This window comes from Scyliorhinus canicula, chromosome 3 (assembly GCF_902713615.1).
Source record: "Scyliorhinus canicula chromosome 3, sScyCan1.1, whole genome shotgun sequence".
NCBI classification, from domain to species: Eukaryota; Metazoa; Chordata; class Chondrichthyes; order Carcharhiniformes; family Scyliorhinidae; genus Scyliorhinus; species Scyliorhinus canicula.
The window spans coordinates 84,753,165-84,772,304 of record NC_052148.1 but is presented as its reverse complement, the minus strand read 5'-3'; the positions used below and the strand labels follow the sequence as shown (position 1 = coordinate 84,772,304).

The 19,140-nt window shown below is 46.0% G+C and overlaps 1 protein-coding gene across 4 annotated transcripts in view; it reads right to left on the bottom strand.

The window, feature by feature from the left end:
• The window catches only part of LOC119962771 (phospholipid-transporting ATPase ID-like), a 348,272-nt gene that overhangs the window by 206,827 nt on the left and 122,305 nt on the right, over positions 1–19,140 (bottom strand). For 3 of the 4 annotated variants that reach the window (XM_038790831.1, XM_038790829.1, XM_038790830.1), the window contains 2 exons: positions 10,236–10,297; positions 4,030–4,102 (listed from right to left, as the gene is read on the bottom strand). In XM_038790831.1, the coding sequence (XP_038646759.1) occupies positions 4,030–4,102; positions 10,236–10,297 (135 nt within the window). Of the gene's footprint in view, positions 1–4,029; positions 4,103–10,235; positions 10,298–19,140 lie in introns of those variants that run through there. The other variant, XM_038790832.1, reaches the window with a different exon arrangement.

Below are 19,140 nucleotides of genomic sequence, written 5' to 3'. Positions count from 1 at the left end.
TTATGAGGAAAGGCTGATGGACTTGAGGTTGTTCTCGTTAGAGAGAAGAAGGTTAAGAGGTGACTTAATAGAGGCATACAAAATGATCAGAGGGTTAGATAGGGTGGACAGCGAGAGCCTTCTCCCGCGGATGGAGGTGGCTAGCACGAGGGGACATAGCCTTAAATTGAGGGGTAATAGATATAGGACAGAGGTCAGAGGTGGGTTTTTTACGCAAAGAGTGGTGAGGCCGTGGAATGCCCTACCTGCAACAGTAGTGAACACGCCAACATTGAGGGCATTTAAAAATTTATTGGATAAGCATATGGATGATAAGGGCATAGTGTAGGTTAAATGGCCTTTAGATTTTTTCCATGTCGGTGCAACATCGAGGGCCGAAGGGCCTGTACTGCGCTGTATCATTCTATGTTCTATGTTCTATTTATATACTGCTACTTCTCTCCCAAGTGAACCATCTAAAATTGGTGATTCTGCTAAATGATACAAAGATAGCTTGCTGCCCCCAAAAAACAAAACAAACACAAAAATTTTTTAAAAATTAAAAGTTAATAAAACATTTAAAAACAACTCTTAACTGACAGAATGTAGCTGCCCTGTGACCAACTGGAACACCGCCCTCCGGCTCTACTCCCAGTCAGCTGCACTGTCTCTGAACTCCCGGCTCCCTTCACATTCTTTGAGGAAATGTAGGAAATGAAATGAAATTGCTCCCTCCTCATCTAACGCCCTCAGTCATCAAACTCTCACTTTCACTCTAATGCACACAAATTCAGCACTCAGTGCAAACAAAGTCAGCACTGTAAACTGGCTCATCTTTATACTGTGTGACTCTAGCCTCTGAAAACTGGCTTAATCCAATTAACTAATTAACAAGCTCCAGCTGCAAGTAGCTGCAAGTCGAACCTTTGTTTAAAGCTGACTGAAAACTCACTTTCTTCTCACCCAAGCAGCAACATTTAAGGTAATTTACCAAAATTAAAGACTTTAGATAAAAATAAACCCTTAATATCCCTCAGTCACCAAATTCTCACTTTAACACTCTAATGCACACAAATTCAGCACTCAAGTGCAAATGTACAAAATTTAATTAACAAGGTTGGTGAAGTACAGACACAGGTTGCCAAATAGATTTATGACATTATTGCTGTAACAGAGACCTGGCTCAAAGAAGGTGCTCCTGATAATTTCCTGCAGCAGTACGTTTCTAGTTGAATGAGAAGGAAGGCACTGTTGGATTTGATTCTTGGGAATGACTTGGCCTACGTGGTCAAATATCAGTGGCAGAGCATCTAGCGGACAGTGAGCATTGCATCATAAGGTTTAGATTGTAGCATTTACAGTGCAGAAGGAGGCCATTCAGCCCATTGACTCTGCACTGGCTCTTGGAAAGAGCACCCCACTTAAGCCCACACCTCAACCCTATCCCCGTAACCCAGTCACCCCACCTAACATAAGGGCAATTTAGCATGGCCAATCTGCCTAACCCTTTGGACTGTGGGAGGAAACCGCAGCACCCGGAGGAAACCCACGCAGATACAGGGAGAATGTGCAGACTCTGCACAGTGACCTCAGCCGGGAATCAATCCTGGGACCCGGGAGCTGTGGAATAACTGTGCTAATCACTGTGCTACCGTTCTGCCCCAGGTTGGCCATCGGAAAGGACAAAGAGAAATCAATTAACTGGGGGAAAGCCAACTTCGATGGGATAAGAATGCATCGGAGTTGAGTTAATTGGAAATAATTGTTGGCAGTAAAGACAATAGCTGAACAATGGGCCACCTTAAAAGAAAATGCTTTGCAGGCAAAGTCAATATTCCCCTGAAGGGGAAAGGTGGGACAAATAAATCCTGAGTGCTCTAGATAAAGAGGGAGAAAGAGGTAAAGATGAAAATGAAGAAGTGCGTGTATGACAAATGTCAGGTAGAAAATACAATGGAGAATCAGGCTGAATATAGAAAGTTCAGAGGGGAAGTGAAAGAAACAATAAGAAATGCAAGCTGATAACATGAAAAGTGACTGACAGCGAAAGTAAAAGGAAATCCCAAGGTTTTCTATCGCCATGTAAACAACAAAAGTCTGGTTTAAAAAAAAGAGTTGGGCTGATTAGGAATATAAAGGGGACTTGCACATGAAGGTAAGAGAAATTGCTAAGGAATTAAATGAGTACTTTGCATCTGCCTTCACAAAGGAAGAAGAGGCTAGCCAGGCCGAGGTGCGAGAGGAGGTAATGGGTACACTCGAAGAATTTACAATTGAGAAAGAGACGGTGTTAAAAAGGCTATCTTTACTTAACATAGATTAAAATGCCAGGATCGGATGAAATGCATCCAAGGGCTCTAATGGAAATGAGAGTGGAGATTGCAGAGGCAATAGTGATAATCTTCCAGTTTTCCTTAGAGGGGTTGCGCTGGTGGACTGGAGAATTGTGAATATTACACCCTTGTTCAAAAAAGGGTCTGAGGATAATGCTGGCAACTTCAGGCCAGTCAGTTTGACTTCAGTAGGAGGGAAACTGCTGGAAATTACAGTTCAGGACAAAATCAATAGTCTCTTAGTCAAGTCCAAGATAATTAGGGAAAATCATGTTTAACTAACTTGCTCATGTTTTCTGAGGAAGAGATAGAGAAGATTGATAAGAGCAAAGCTGTTCATGTGGTGCATACGGATTTTCAAAAGGCATTTAATGCAGCGCCCCACAAGACTTATGAGTAAAGTCTAGCCCATGAAATAAAAGGGAAAGTGGGCACTTGGATAAGAAACTGGTTGAGTGACTGGGAACACAGTGTAGTGATCCTTTAGTTTTTTAACTATAATAATCTGTCATGATCACTTTTTCTAGTGGCAGCCCACAAATTGGCAGATTTCTAAAAGCTCAACTTAACTTCATGGCTCCAGGTTGCTAAGGCAGTACCATCGTCACTACACAATGTACTGAAGCACTCGCACTAGTATGCAAGATTTTGCCTCACTAACCTCCACAACATTTTTGGTGAGGTGGCAACCCATGTGGACCATGGAAAATATTCTAAAATACTCCTTCCAAAAATATTCAATCCCTCCACTTACTGCGCACAGTAGCAGCAGTATGTACCATCTACAAGATGCACTGCAGGAACTCATTAACTCTCCTTAGGCAGCTCCTTCCAAACCCACAACCACTACCATCTAGAAGGATAAGGTCAACAGATACATGGGAACACCACCACCTGGAAATTCCCCTCAAAGTCACTCCCCATCCTGACTTGGAAATGTATCACTGTTTCTTCCCTGTTGCTGGCTTAAAATCCTGGACCTCTTCCCTCACTTACAGTCGGTACACGTACACCACATGGACTGCAGCAGTTCAAGAAGGCAGTTCACCCCCACCTTCTCAACGGCGATTAGGGACGGGCAACAAATGTTGGCCTGGTCTGCAATGCCCACATCCCGTAAAAAAAGAATAAATAAAAAAAATATTAACTTCCAAACAGTATTTGTTAAGTTCTGCATGAAAGACTACTAGTTAAGCACAAAGCACCAGGAATTCAAGAAAAATGTAGGAATCCTTAAGAAATGGGCTGGAGGACTATATAAAAAGATATTGGTTGGAGATGTCAACTTTGTTTCCCTCCCACTAGCGGGATAGTGGTGTACTGGAGAATCAGGCTCCTATGTAAACCTATTGCTTTTTCAAAAAAATTCCAATTGAGGGGCAATTTAGTATGGCTAACCTACCTACTCTGCACATCTTTGGGTTATGGAGTGAGATCCACGCAGAGACGGAGACAATGTGCAAATTCCAGACAGTGAGTGACCCAGGCCTGGGTTCGAACCAGGGCCGTCGGTGCCATGAGGCAGCAGTGCTAACCACCGTGCCGCCCAATGTAAACCTATTGCTAACCCATTGAAACTTCCTTACAGAGGTCTAGTTTGCACAGTGAAAGTTTGAGGTGGTGCTGCAGCTTCTGACTGAATATCCTACCTTTCTTGTAGGAAGGAGAGAGGGAAGGGGAGGGATAATGGCAGGAAGTAAGTTTAATTGCTACTTACAGTAACAAAATGGTTATTCTCCATCTTGATTATATCTCCCACTTGAACATGCGTCCATTTTTCTTTCCGTAACCTTTAAAAAATAAAGTGAGTGGCGCTAGATAATGTCAAAGCAAAAACATGCTCGTGGATTTCTTTATTTTAAAAACATATTTTATTATAAACGCATATCAAAACAGTTTACAGCAAATAAACACCACAGGAAACATACTTCCCAGCAATCAAGTATACAGTTTGTGCAACTTTTTCCCCTTCTTCCCCTTCCGTCATCCCGCTTCACATAATTAACGACCCCTCCCACCCGGCTTACTCACTCTTCCAACTTCTTCCATCGGGCAGGAGATACAAAAGTCCGAGAACACGCACAGTCTCAAAAACAGCTTCTTCCCCGCTGTTGCCAGACTCCTAAAGAACCCTCTTATGGACTGACCTCATTAACACTACACCCCTGTATGCTTCACCCGATGCCAGTGTTATGTAGTTACATTGTGTACCCTGTGTTGCCCTATTATGTATTTTCTTTTATTTCCTTTTCTTTTCATGTACTTAATGATCTGTTGAGCTGCTCGTAGAAAAATACTTTTCACTGTACCTCGGTACACATGACAATAAACAAAATCCAAATCCAACCCAATCCCCCCCCCCACCCCCGCGATGAACAGCTCCTCAAACATGGTCACAAACATCCCCCACGTTCTCTCAAACCCCTCTATTGATCCCCTTAACTCATATTTTATCTTCTCCAACCACAGGAAGTCGTACAGTTCACCCAAACAGGCCGCTACCCCTGGTGGAATGTCGACCGCTACTCCAGTAAAATCCGCCGCCTGGCAATCAGAAAGGCAAAGGCCATGACATGGCCTTCCTCCTCTCCATGAGCTCCGGCTTCTCCGAAACCCCAATTATCCCCACCAAACGATCCAGATCCACCTCCTCCTCCACTATCATTACTAAAACCACAAACACTCCTGCCCAGAAACTATCCAATTTTTCACAGCCCCAAAACATGTGTGCGTGATTCGCTGGCTCCTGCCCACACCTCTCATACTCATCTGCCACCCCTGGAAGAACCCGCTCATTCTTACCCGAGTAATATGTACCCTGTGCACCACCTTAAACTGTATCAGGCTCATCCTTGTGCAAGAGGCGGTTCCGCTTAATCTACTCTGTGCCTCACTCCATACTCCCCAATTGATCTCCCCTCCTAACTCCCCTTCCCATTTTTCCTTGATCTTCACCACCCATTCAACTCCTGCTCCCCCAGCCACTTGTATATATCCCCAATTCTTCCCTCCCCTTCCACATCCGGAAGTAGCAGTTGCTCCAGCAGGGTGTATCCCGGCAACCTAGGGGCTCCTTCCAGACCTTTCGCGCAAAGTCTCTAACCTGCAGATATCTGAACTCACTCCCTCTCGGTAGCTCGACACTCTCTCTTAGCTCCTCCAGACTGGCGAACTCTTCATCCAAACACAGATCCCTCACCGTGCCCAAATCCACTTCCCTCCAACTCCTGTATACACTATCCATTCGCCCTGGCTCAAACTCATGATTTTTACACAGTGTCTTTAATACCGATATCCCCTCCACCCTAAAATGCTTCCTCAACTGATTCCAAATCTTCACCGTGGACTGCACCACTGGGCTCCCTGAATATCTCCTCGGCACTATTGGCGACACTGCCGTCACCATAGCCCTTAAGTTGGACCCCTTACAAGATTCCACCTCCATCCTCACCCACTTTACCCCTTCTCCTTCCCACAGTCGCCACACCTTTTCCACATTCGCCGCCCAGTAATAATGAAGCAGGCTCGGCAATGCCAAACCCCCTGCTGCCTTTGCCCCTGCAGCAGGGTCCTCACGACCCTCGGCACCTTCCCCGCCCAAACAAAGTCCGAAATAATTGCGTCCAATTTCTGAAAAATGGCCTTTGGAGAAAGGTTGGGATGGCCTGAAAAATAAACAGGAAGCTCGGCAGAATATTTAATTTTACCACTTGGACCCTCCCCGCCAACGTTAACTGCAGTGTATCCCTGGCCTCCTCCACCAGCTTCCCACTTATGGAGCCCTGTCCACTCCCTCGATACCTGAATTCTCAAATACCTGAACCTATCCCTCGCCACCTTAAATGGCATCCCTCCTAAATTTCCATCTACCAATTTCATGCACTAGGTATTATTTTGTTGATCTGTCTGCTTAATCTGACAGTTCATGTGAGATTGCAATAGGAATTTTTTAAAAGGAATAAAACAAAATCACAGAATCACAGAATAATACAGCACAAAAGAGGCCCTTCAGCCCATCAAGTCTGCACTGACGCATGAAAACACCTGACCTGCCTACCTAATCCCATTTGCCAGCACTTAGCCGAAAATGTTATGACGTGCTATGTGATCATCCAGGTACTTTGTAAAGGATCTGGGGCAACCCGACTTCACCACCTTTTCAGGAGTGCATTCCAGACTGTCACCACCCTCCTGCTCCTCACTTTGATGTGTCCCTTCATAAATGACCCTTCAACTAAGGGGAACAGCTGGTCCATCTCCACCCTGTCCATGCCCCTCATAATCTTGTACACCTCTCCCTTAATCTTCTCTGCTCCAGCGAAACAACCCAATCCTATCCAACCTCTCTTTCATGATATGCAAATATTCAGCTAATGAACACATAGAATAGGACACGACCAATGAGCAGTCAGGACACTCAGGGGTGATATCTCACTATAAAAGGGATGAGGCACTCACACCGCGCCTTTTTCGACAGACCAACATCTACAGAGTGAGGCAGGGTGTATCCTCAGCATCACACCCCAGCACGTGGCTTACAGCAAGGCTGGTTCAGTAGACTGAGTTACTACATTTAGATTAGTAGAGAGTTGAACTCATTGAGAACTGTGCTAATAGTTCAATAAAACACATTTAACTCACTTCAAAGTCTGGTGCATCTTTACTCAAAACTGCATCAAATTGCAACTTGTGTTATTCCAAAATACACAACACAACACTCTCCTTCGCAAATCCACAATTCTCCCCAACTCTTCCAACCTCGCCCCTAATCGGCATCTCCCTTGACCCAGCTTAAAATGTTGCCTCAACTGCCTACAAATCTTCAGTGTTGCCACCACCATCGAACTGGAGCACTGCCGTTGTCAGCATCCTCAACTCGGACCCCCTACACAGGCCCTCCTCCATCCTAATCCACCGGAAATCCACCCCCTCCCTCCCCCCCCCCCCCGCACCCTCCGATCCAACTCACCTTTTCCACATTCGCCCAATAATATAATATTCCGTCCTCTCTGCAGGACTACCTCCTGACCCTGGATACCTCCGTAAAACTCACTAGCAAGCTTGAGCTTGCTAGTGTGGAGGCCCCTGCCCAGGCCCCAATCCCCTCCCTCCTATCCAGTCCCAGGAAAACAAAGAAATTCCCTTCAAACAAACAAACCCAGTGCAAACACACAATCCCCAGAAAGCAGCCATTACAAAAAATCCCAACTCTTACCTTATCCAGACAACTTCACCCCATTTAACACATATAACATGAAATAAAAACATGAAATAAGAAAAAACTGTATACAATCATCCACCGCCTCCCTACCCTCAGTCCAAGACCAATCCTCAGTCTCATTTCTCACTTCTCCCCCAGTCCTTCTGCCTTCAAACACCTCCGCCGCTTCCACCGTCTCAAAGTAAAAGTCTTTGGAGTTGTAGGCCACCGTCAACTTTGCTGGATGCATCACGCCGAACCGCACCCCGCTGTTGTACAGTGCCGTCTTCACTCGCCTGAAGGCCGCCCACCTCCTCGCTAACCCCACGGTTAAGTCCTGGTATATGGCGTATAACCAGCTCCAGCCCACTGCACCTCCTGCTTCTGCTTCGCCCAAATCTGGACCTTCTCATTCACATGGTACCTGCGAAAACACAATTATCACTCTTGGCGGCTCATTCACCTTCGGTTTAGGGCTCAACGACCGATGAGCCTGATCCAGTTCATACTGGGAGGGATCTACCCCTCCCCCAACAGCTCCACCAACATCTTGGAAAAGTACTCCATTGGTCTCGGGCTATCCACCCCTTAGTGCAGGCCCTTGGTTCTCAGATTTTGCCGCCTAGATCTGTTTTCCAGGTCTTTCACCTTTGCTTTAAGACCTTTGTTGGTCTCTACCACCCTCTGCAGCTCCTTACTCATCAAGGTGAGCTGATCACTGTGTTGTGACAGGCCTTCACCACCCACTTCAGTTTCTCACACTGTTCCCACACCTCAGCCAATCTTTTCGACACTGCCGCCTTCATCGGGGCAATCGCCTCCTCCATCGGTACCTTCATTGCTGCCATCGCCTCCCTCCTCGTCACCTCCATGTGCTTAACAAACTGCTTTTCAAATTCCACTGCTATCACCTCGGTCATCTTTTCTGCTGTGAACAGTGCGACCTCTCCAGCGTCCACCATCTTTCCAATTGCCAGGCTGAACCTTTCACTCGATGGCGATCATTCACTCAACCCCTTCTTCATGGTGGCTTTCTTCTGATTTTTGGGCATCTTCCTCCTTCCTATACCTCTTTTTTGAAAAATTGCCCCTGGGACTGGACATTATGTTTCTAAAAATCAAGTGTCGAGTAGGAGGCACCCAATGAGCAACTTCCTTCCTCCAACATGCAGCTATCGGAAGTCCCTCCCTGCTTTTGTAAACTATGCCTCAATTGATAAAGGCAAGTATCTCATATGCTTTTTTCCCACCCAGTAAACATGGACAAACATGCCAAGGTCCCTTTATTCCTCGGAACATCCCAGTGTCGTGGCATTCATTGAATTCTTCCTTGTCACATTACTTATTCCAAAGTGTATCACCTCACACTTTTCAGGGTTAAATTCCATCAGCCAATTTTCTAATTTGACCATCCGTGTACCTTCCTGTAGCCCAAGCCACTCAACCTCACTGCTAATCATCTGGCCAATCTTTCTGTCCCATTTTCTCTTGATTTCTCTGCCTATCACTTTTCTTATTCCCCTTTCTGTCTTTTGTTCTTGTTCTTGATTCTATCTTCTGATTCCTTGCATAGGTTCCCATCATAGAATTTACAGTACAGAAGGAGGACGTTCTGCCCATCGCGTCTGCACTGGCTCTTGGTAAGAGTGCCCTACTTAGGCCCCTGCCTCCACCCTATCTCAGTAACCACATCGAACCTTTTAACACTAAGGGGCAATTTAGCATGGCCAATCCACTTAACCTGCACACCTTTGGACTGTGTCACCCCCCCAGTCCTTTTAGTTTAAATCCTGCCCAACCACTCTAGCAAATACTCGCCCGAGGACATCAGTCCCGCACCTGCCCAGGTGTAACCCGTCCAGTTTGTACTGGGCAGCACAAGTGGATAGCACTGTGGCTTCACAGCACCAGGGTCCCAGGTTCGATTCCCCGCTGGGTCACTGTCTGTGCGGAGTCTGCACGTTCTCCCCGTGTCTGCGTGGGTTTCCTCCGGGTGCTCCGGTTTCCTCCCACAGTCCAAAGACGTGCAGGTTAGGTAGATTGGCCATGATAAATTGCCCTTAGTGACCAAAAAGGCTAGGAGGGGTTATTGGGTTACGGGGATAGGGTGGAAGTGAGGGCTTAAGTGGGTTGGTGCAGACTTGATGGGTCGACTGGCCTCCTTCTGCACTGTATTTTCTATGTTCTATGGTCCCAACTCCCCTAGAACCGGCCAGAATGTCGCAGGAATCTGAAACCCTCCCATCTCATACCATTTCTTCAGCCACATATTCATCCAATATATCCTGATATTTCTATTCTGACTAGCACGTGGCACTGGTAGTAATCCTGAGATCACTACCTTTGAGGTCCTACTTTTCAAATTCCTGCCCAACTCCTTATATTTTACTTTTAGGGCTTCATCCTTTTTTTTAACCTATGTAATTCGTACCAATGCATACTACGACCAGGGGCTGTTCACCCTCCCCTCCAGAATGTCCTGTAACCACTCCAAGACATTTTTGACCCTAGCACCAGGGAGGTAACATACCATCCTGGAATCTCTTTTGTAGCCACAGAAATGCCTATCTATTCATCTTATAATTGAATTGCTGATAACTATTGCATTCTCATAGCTGGAAGATCTCGTCCAAGACCTATATGCAGAACATTATGTCACAATTATAAATGGAGATATATTTCATTTGTGGAAGTCAAACAAACAGCAAAAGAGTGTGACTTACTTCCCATTGATGAGAATCATAACCTCCCTATTGTTCACCAGATTGTCACTTCTATAGCGATTCTGTAAAATTAACCAAATGATAAAAATCAGTTCAGTTCAGAGAAAATTGATGTCTAACTAGAGCAACGAGTAGCACTTTGAATTTACATTATGCAAAAACCTTTTGTTTCAATGAAAATAATGCATTTTATATCTCAATACTGATACATGGGCCAATGTCTTACTCAACTGTGCAGGTGAATTCAATCGGCATAACACCAACAAACTGACTTCGTGAGGCAAACAGGTAAGATTTCAATAAAAAGTAAATAGAACTAATAGTTATTGAGTATACAAATGAGATCAATTTCCATTTTAAAGTATTTTGTCTTTGCCATTTTTAAATTTAAATAATGGGTAGAACTTTGAATTTCAGGAAGGAATAAAATAGGCAGATCAAACACCTGTTATGTACACTGAAGTTAATGGAAAACAAAATGAGGCAGCAAGTGTAATAAATAGCTGAAGCTCTCCCTGTTTAACATTCTGCTGAAGCTGAAAGTTCTGTCCAATGATTCTTATCCAGAAGTGGTGTGATGAATGTAGGAAGTTGTTAATGTATTATATTTTATATTTTGTTGTCGTAGTTACTAAAAAGTCCGGGTTCAAATATATACAGGCAGTATATCTGCTAAATCTGTGATTAAGGGGTTGTAAAGGTGAGGTGATAATCAAATTTAACCATTTACTTGTTTACATTTAGATGGCTAATGGAATGTTGTTTATGTTTAGAAGGTTTGCTCAGGGTAGATAACTTATTAGGGATTGTGATTAGTCCCAGCTAAGCAGGTCACGGGAGGAGACTGGAGAATGCCGTCTACTTGGGATACAGATGATATAATTAATGGGAGGAACCAGGGCTGTCTGTGGCTTTGCAGTCTATTGTGAGTTTTTAAGTTGAACAGTTGAAAAGTCAGAACGATTTTCACGTTGTTCCTGAAAGGATCTCTCTCCAAAGGTCTGCACAGAGAAACTACTGGTATGGCAGCTGCTCGGCCCAAGATCACAGGCAACGACAGTGTGATGAACTCAGCCCAACGCATCACACAAGCTTGCCACCCTCACATTGATTCTGTATACATCTCCTGCTGCCTCAGGAAGATAGACAGCATTATCAGAGACCCCCCCCCCCCACCCAGGCTTTGCCTTCTTCCAGACCCTTCCATCAGGCAGAAGATACAGAAGTCTGAAGACCCGAACATCCAGACATAGGAACAGCTTCTTCCCCACAGTTACTAGACTCCTCCACGACTCTCCCTGTAAGAACACTATTCACGACGTCCTATGCTGCTCTTGCGCATGTATTTGCTTTGTTTGGCCCCTTGTTCGGCACTCTAACCTAATGTACTCTGTTGATTATTCTTTTTTTGTCTACTATGTACGTACTGGGTACGTTCCCTTGGCCGCAGGAAAATACTTTTGACTGTACTTCGGTACATGTGACAAAAAATCAATTCAAATCAAAGTGACCCTTACTGTTAACCTTATTTATAAATTACATTTGAACTATATTGGGTTGCTTAATTGGAATATATAGTGGCAGGTGTATATAGCGAGTTAAAGATTTTTTCCCCCTATTATTTAAGAACTGTTTTAATATTAATTGGAAAGCTGTTACTATGTTGCTAATGTGAATGATTCTTTGTTTAAATTAAAGTTTGCTTTAATATAAAAGATACCTATTGGCCAGTATTATCACTCCTGTGGTTTAGTAGTCTTCCCTCACTGTCGTACAAATTGCAAATTGTGGGCTTCTCGTACGAGAGTCCTAAAAGTGGGAAGTCATTTCCAAGAGACAGGAGGTTGGATTTTCTTACCATGAGAAGTTATGTATGTCCTCTTATGATGGCTCAAAGTTACGCCTTGATGGAGACATGGCATTTCTCATTTTCATAGGGACAGGTGCACCTTTTAGAGGTAGCTGGCCTTTACCTCATCATTTACCTTCACTGTAGTCTGATTTTGGTTGCCTAGGAGTGTGGATCTAGGTGTGCAAAGTAGACCTGGTAAGAGGTTTGAACTTGGTGATTCTTTTTTGAGAGCTAGGGCAGTTCTGTGAAGTTTGCCTTAAAATTTTATTCACAGCCCCAGAAGTGGCACAAAACAAATTCAAAATATAGGAAGTTGGATGTAGAATCCACCAAAGTAGCATGCATAGACAAGCATGGAGAAAACAAAGACTGGGTTCATTTCGATGTACAATAACCTTCCTCCTCAAATTGCACAGGTGAGGTTTCACCTTGTTCAGGGGGAAATCCCAACCCCCGTTACCGGGGAAGTTCATATTCTGTGGAGGTCAAGGGGAATCTGATAGTCCCTATACTGTGACCTCCACAGGGATTATAATCTCACAGGGCAATTAATGTTGCCCCAAATGATTCATGCACACAGGTGCCAGGAAAAGAATTGTGCTCGTGAAGGTGCACAGCACTTTGTGCGAAATAGCATAGAAGATGGGCACGGCACCCTTGCACAAAGAGGCCATAGAAGCCAGCCACCATGAGCAGAGGTAAGGCAGAAAACTAGGAGGGAGATGTTGCTGCCCACACAACAGGACGGAGGAGGAGGAAAGGCAGGACAACCAGGTACCATCCTGTGAGAAGGGTGTTCAGATCGAGGACATCCTACCTCTACATGATACATACCCAGTGTTGAAGGCGACTGAGGCTAAGCTGTGAGGCGCTAACAGACATGTGGTGCTTGGGCCAGTAGCAGTTCAAGCCTGTGAAAGTAACTCTATCAATACTTCCGGTGTGGTGTGTGTAGCGGAGTGGCCGCATGTGGAGGAGACTTTGCTGGGGATCGCAATTTTGTTCCATTCTCTACTTGGAACTTGCTCCCTGATGCGACCATCAATTCACTCGAGACATGAGTAGAAGTAAACCGTGGCTTTAATCAACCCAGAACAGCGCCTGCCTGCGACTGAACCAATACTGAGAACCGCCAAAGGTCGACTGCTCTTCATATCTCCCTTCAAGGAGAGGAGCCATGGGCAGAGCCCATACATGCCCCAACATGTTCCCCTATGGATAATACCATACAATGGCCCATAGGAGAAGCCCACAAGGGCAACAGCACAGATACAAATACACTGGTGGATTATTGGTATAATACATTCACCACACACCGAAGACACACAAATTTATTTATTTAAGCCTCCCACAACAAGGGGGTGCAGAAGAAGTGTGAAACCAGACACCAAAAGGAAAAAAAACTTTAAAATCGGGAGCGGAGTGGTCGCTGAAGAGAGAGGGTCCCGCCCGTGGATAATTTTTTCTCTCTCGGAGTTCTCTTTGTTTTCTTTTCTCGACCATTTTTCGGTCTTTGGAGCTCGAGGGACGGGCGGCAAACCAAACCAGTTTGAAACTGGTAATAAATCACGCAGGAGTGCGGGGCAGCCGGAGTGGAGACATCGAGCTCAGAGTGCGGGACCTTTGGAGCGGCAGGAGCGGAGTCTGACATGCAACGAGGCAGTTGAGGTGGCGGGCCTGAATTAGGAATGTGAGACAGGCGAAATGGTGGAATGGTGGGCAGACTGTGAAGCAGCTGGAGCAGCAGGACTGAGGGCAGAGTGTGAAGCAGCTGGAACAGTGAGACTTAGGGCAGTGCCTGAAGCAACCGGAGTGGCGGGGCTGAGCCTAGAACACGAGGCAGCCAGAGCAGCAGAGCTGGGTCCAGAGCATGAAGCAAGCAAAATGGCAGAGCTGGGTCTGGAATACGAGGCAGCTGGTGCGGCGGGGCTGGATCCAGTGCACAAGGCAGCCGAAGTGGCGGTGTTAAGCCCAGAACACTAGGCAGCCGAAGGCGGCATATAGAGGGGCCGTCACATGTTGGGTGGCTCCTGCTTGAGGCATATGTTTTTTTCTCTTTTTTATACTTTTTAATGTCCGGTCCTGGGGGCAATTCATGAAGGATTAAGAAATTGTAAATAAGGCTAAAGATGTCCAAAAGACATCTGTGTGGGAGAGAATGAGAGCTCGCCATCGAGCATGAGGACCAGCCCGGGGGCTGACAAGGTGGTGGAAGACGGACCACTGGGTGGAGCCGCACTGCTTACAGCAGAGAAGATGGCTGAGATGGTGTCTCTAGAGCTTAAAAAGCAGTTCGCAAAACATATGGAGTTGATGAGAAAGGAGATGGCAGTGGCACTGAAGGCGTTTGGGAGAGGAGGCAATTGCCCCGGTGAAGGTAGCTGTTTTAAAGGCGTCGGCCGTGGTGAGGGAACAGAGTGAGAACATGAAGGGAGTGGAGGAGGCCATGTCGCGGCAAAGCGATTAGCTCACCTCGATGGGAGATGTGTTGCAGAGGGTGGTTGATAAGGGTCAATAAGGGGCTGCGAGCAAAGTTGGAGGAAATGGAGAACCGTTCGATTTGAGGATTGAGGGGCTGCTAGAGGGGATGGAGGGCCCAAGGCCGACGGAGTACTTTGCCAAGATGTTGGCAGAACTGATGGGGGATGGAGAATATCCCTCTTGGTATGAATTGGATCGAGCTCATCGGTCGCTGATGCCTAAGTTAAACGAGCCACCAAGGACAGTTATTATGTGTTTTCACAGATATCACATGAAGGAGAAGATATTGCACTGGGCAAAGAAGAAGTGGGAGGTACAGTGGGCTGGTGCCAAGGTTTGTATCTGTCAGGACTTGACAGTGGAACAGGTAAAGCGGTGAGCGGCTTTCCGCTGAGCGAAGGCGACACTGTACGACAGTGGAGTGCGGTTTGGAGTGGCGTATCCAGCAAAGCTAAGGGTGGCCTACAACTCCAAAGACTTTTATTTTGAGACGGTGGAGGCAGCGGGAAGCATTTATGAAGGCAGAAGGCTTCTGGCGTAATTAAAGAGTGGTTGAATGCATATATGTAGCTTTGAATAGTGTTCTTACTTCATACTGTTATAGAGTTTAAAGGTTTTTTTGTTGTTGATCTTTGCAGCTTTGAATAAGGTTCTTACCTCATGCTGTTGTAGAGATTAAAGTTTTTTGTTACTGTCTTTGTAGCTTTGAATAATGTTCTTACTTTGTGTTGTTATAGAGTTTAAAGATTTTTGTTGCTGTTCTTTGTCGCAATGGTTTTTTATGCAAAGTATATGTTTGATTGCTTTTTCCCGGGACTGGGCGGGAGGGGAGGAAAGTCCTCAGCAGGGGCACCCGCACTAGCTAACTTAAGCCTGCTAGTGAACGGAGGTGTTGTGGGGGGATGGGCTGCGGACATTGGAGCCCGGTGAGCAGGTTTCAATGGGCCTAGGAGGTGAGAAAAGGCACGGGAGAGGTTCGATACTGGGTGGGGTTTCTTCAAGTGGGAGTGTAGGGGGGATTCTGGGAGGGGGAATGGGTTTCTATGTCAACAATGGATAGGGATGGGTCAGGCTCAGTGGGTAGGGCCCGAAATTAGGGTGATGGTGGAGAAGCAGGGAGGCGGAGGGGAGACCCCATTAGGATAGTTACGTGGAACATGAGAGGGTTGGGAGGCCCAGTGAAGAGGTCGAGGCTGCTTGTGCATTTGAAAAGTTTGAAAGCAGATGTGGCGATTCTGCAGGAAACTCACTGGAGAGTGAAGGAACAGGTGAGGCTTAGAAAGGGCTGGGTTAGCCAGGTGTTTCACTCGGGTTTTAATAGTAATGTGCGGGGGGTTGCGGTCCTGGTGAATAAAAGAGTGAGGTTCCAAAAGGAGAAAGTTGTGGCAGATCAGGGAGGTGTTTTGTTATGCTCTTGACGTAGCATAAGTTGCTTTCTTGATGTGCACTCTGACAAAGGAAGGTTCAGACTTGGAGATAGCTTTAACACATTTACTACTGTTAACGAATCTCCTACTTGGATTCGACTCTACTGTTAATCCTTCTATAGCTACTCAGACTGACAAATCAGTCTGCTACAATCCACGTGGTGGGTGTGATGTTCAATGAACCCTGTGTCTGTACTTACTGAGTGTCCTTTATATATGGGTTGGTGTAATGCCCCCTGTGGTAGTGTCACCTCTGTGTGTATCGTGAATGCCCATTGGTCGTGTCCTATCTTACTGACCTATTGGTTGAATGTCTGTGTGTCATGTCTCTGGTGCTCCCTCTAGTGTCTAGCTAGTCTACGTGTACTTACATTAACCCCTTGTGTATTTACAGTGATGCATATCACCACAACCCCCTTTTTTTCGTGTTACAGATTTTCTGTACAGTGGTAAAGAAAATTGAACAAGAACAGGTAGATAAGTGATGCTATGTACAAGTTATGATAACAGTGATCATCAAACAATAAGTCCAAATCATATGTATGAGTCCAAAATCCATCAATCATTATGGTCGAGTGTCTTTCTTGTTTGGTTGGTGAGTTGGTGATTTTGATGGTACATGTCCTTGTGAACGCCACCAGTGTCCCTGTGCGTAAGCATTCTTCCGATGCTTGTGTTAGCGACGTTTGCAATCTGTGTCGAAAGCCATGTTGCCTGTTGGTAGTACAGCAAACGTGAATTGATAAGATGCATCATCTGCCATGGTATGTCATTGTACTGAGCTGAGCAGTAAGTGTCCCTCATTTGCAGAGTTGTACCATGTCGTACCAGTCGTTGTTCCATTGGCGTTGTGTTTGTCGAGCTTACTGTTGACGTTGTTGCCTTTGGTACGCTTCTTGTTATTGTCGTTGATGTGGTTTTCATAGGTTGTGTTGTTGCGTTGGATAGTTCTGTTGTTGTGTTTGCTGCGTTCAAGGACCACACTCTGTGGATAATATAAGTCCTTCACACAGTTACTCGTGTCAGCGTGCTTTGTGACATCTGCTGTTTTCTTGAGCGTGCCATCACTGAATTCGAGGCGTTCCCCGTCTGGAGTCATGTCCGGCTTACATGAATCAGCTTTGGCTTGTGGTTTCTCCCCATCTGGAGCCTGGTCTGTTTCACCTGAGTAGGTTTTGGCTTGTCGATGCTCCCCGTCTGGAGTCTGGTCTGTTTCACCTGTATCAGTTTTCGCTTGTCGATGCTCTCCGTCTGGAGTCATTGCAGGTTCACTGGAGTCAGATGAGATTTCTTGATGCTCCCCGACCGGAGTCATTTCAGGTTCACTTGAGTCAGCTGAGGTTTCTTCATGCTCCACGTCTGGAGTCAAAACATTCAGGAATGCATTTGCTTGTGGAGAGGCTCGAGCGAATGAGGTTTGAAGTAACGTGGTGTCACCGGAGTCACCAGTAGTCTCACTGTGATTGTCGGGTGCCTCTGTACATTCTAGCTGAGGTCTGTCACGTTGCACATCTTATATGGGAAGTGGGATGCCGTCGTCACTTGTCGTACATACAGTAGGTAGAGCCTCAGTGCGTTCTTGCCGGTCACTTGAGCTGAGTAGACTGTCGGAGTATTCTTCTTGTTCACTGGAGCGTGGTAGACTGTCATAGTCTTCTTGCTGTGCACTTGAGCATGGCAGACTGTCATAGTCTTTCTGTTGTTCACTTGAGCGTGGCAGACTTGCATTGTCTGCTGCTGGTTGCTCAGAGGAGGTTGCTAGACCCTCATGGTCTTGTTCATTCAAGGACTGCCTTTAGAATCTTGTGTTGCTTCTATTGTGGAGGCTGTCCATGAGCTCGCTGCGGAGGCTGGTGTCACTCGAGTCACTTTCTGTGTGGAGACGTGCAGTTGTCTCGCTGTGGAGTCTTTCATCGCTTTCTGTGTGGAGGCTGGAACCCTTTGTGGTGTGTGGACCACTCTCTGTGTGGCAGCAGGCCGCTCTCTGTGGGCTTGTACCGCTCTCTGTCTCTTGGCGTCAGGCTGCAGCATAATCTTGCACACGAGTCGGGATGTCATATATGCTGGGCTGAAGATTCTCAAATCCGAAGAACACATCCGCGTCTGTGTCGGATTCTTCACTGTAGAACACATCTTGCTGCGGTTCGGATTTGGTACTGGGGCTCACCATCTCCAATGATGAAATCTTCGTCTGAGTAGTAGTCGTTCTCTGCTCCGGGACCTCGGCCTCATGGTGAGTATTGGCGCTTCTCTTACCGTTTTCTGTTGGTTTGTTTGTGCTTTCCTCGCAGTATTGTTCGAATTTGTCCAGGACTGCCTGGAAGTCGCTCCTGTTTTCCCTTTGGAGAACTTGAATGTTTTGAAGATTTCTTCTGCTCTGGCACCCGCGATGGTGAGCAGAAGCTCGGTCTTTTCAGCATAGGCCACATCTTGTAGGTCGGCTGCTACCAGGAAGATCTCAAAACTTTGCCTGAATGCCCGCCAGTTTGCACTGAGATTGCCGTGGCACCTGAGCCGCTGTAGAACCGGAATCTCGATCATCTTGCCTGGGTGTTGTTGCTGGTTGTCACTGTTTGCTGAGTTGTAACTATATGGATTTAAACAGTCACTCACTGGTACCATGTTTTGTTATGCTCTTAACGTAGCAGAAGCTACTTTCTTGATGTGCACTCTGACAAAGGAAGGTTCAGACTTGGAGATAGCTTTAACACATTTATTACTGTTAACGATTCTCCTACTTGGATTCGACTCTCCTGTTAATCCTTCTACAGCTACTCAGACTGACGAACCATCTGCTACAATCCACGTGGTGGGTGTGATGTTCAATCAACCCTGTGTCTGTACTCACTGAGTGTCTCCACTGGGAAGGGAAAGATCATGTGTGCCGTGTCCTTTATATATGGGTTGGTGTAATGCCCCCCTGTGGTAGTGTCACCTCTGTGTGTATCGTGACTGCCCATTTGTCGTGTTTTATCTTACTGAGCTACTGGTTGAATGTCTGTGTGTCATGTCTCTGGTGTTCCCTCTAGTGTCTATCTAGTCTACATTTACTTACATTAACCCCTTGTCTATTCACAGTGATGCATATCACCACAGGAGGTAGATCTGTAATAGTGGCAGGGGCATTGAAGGAGAGGTTGGTTGC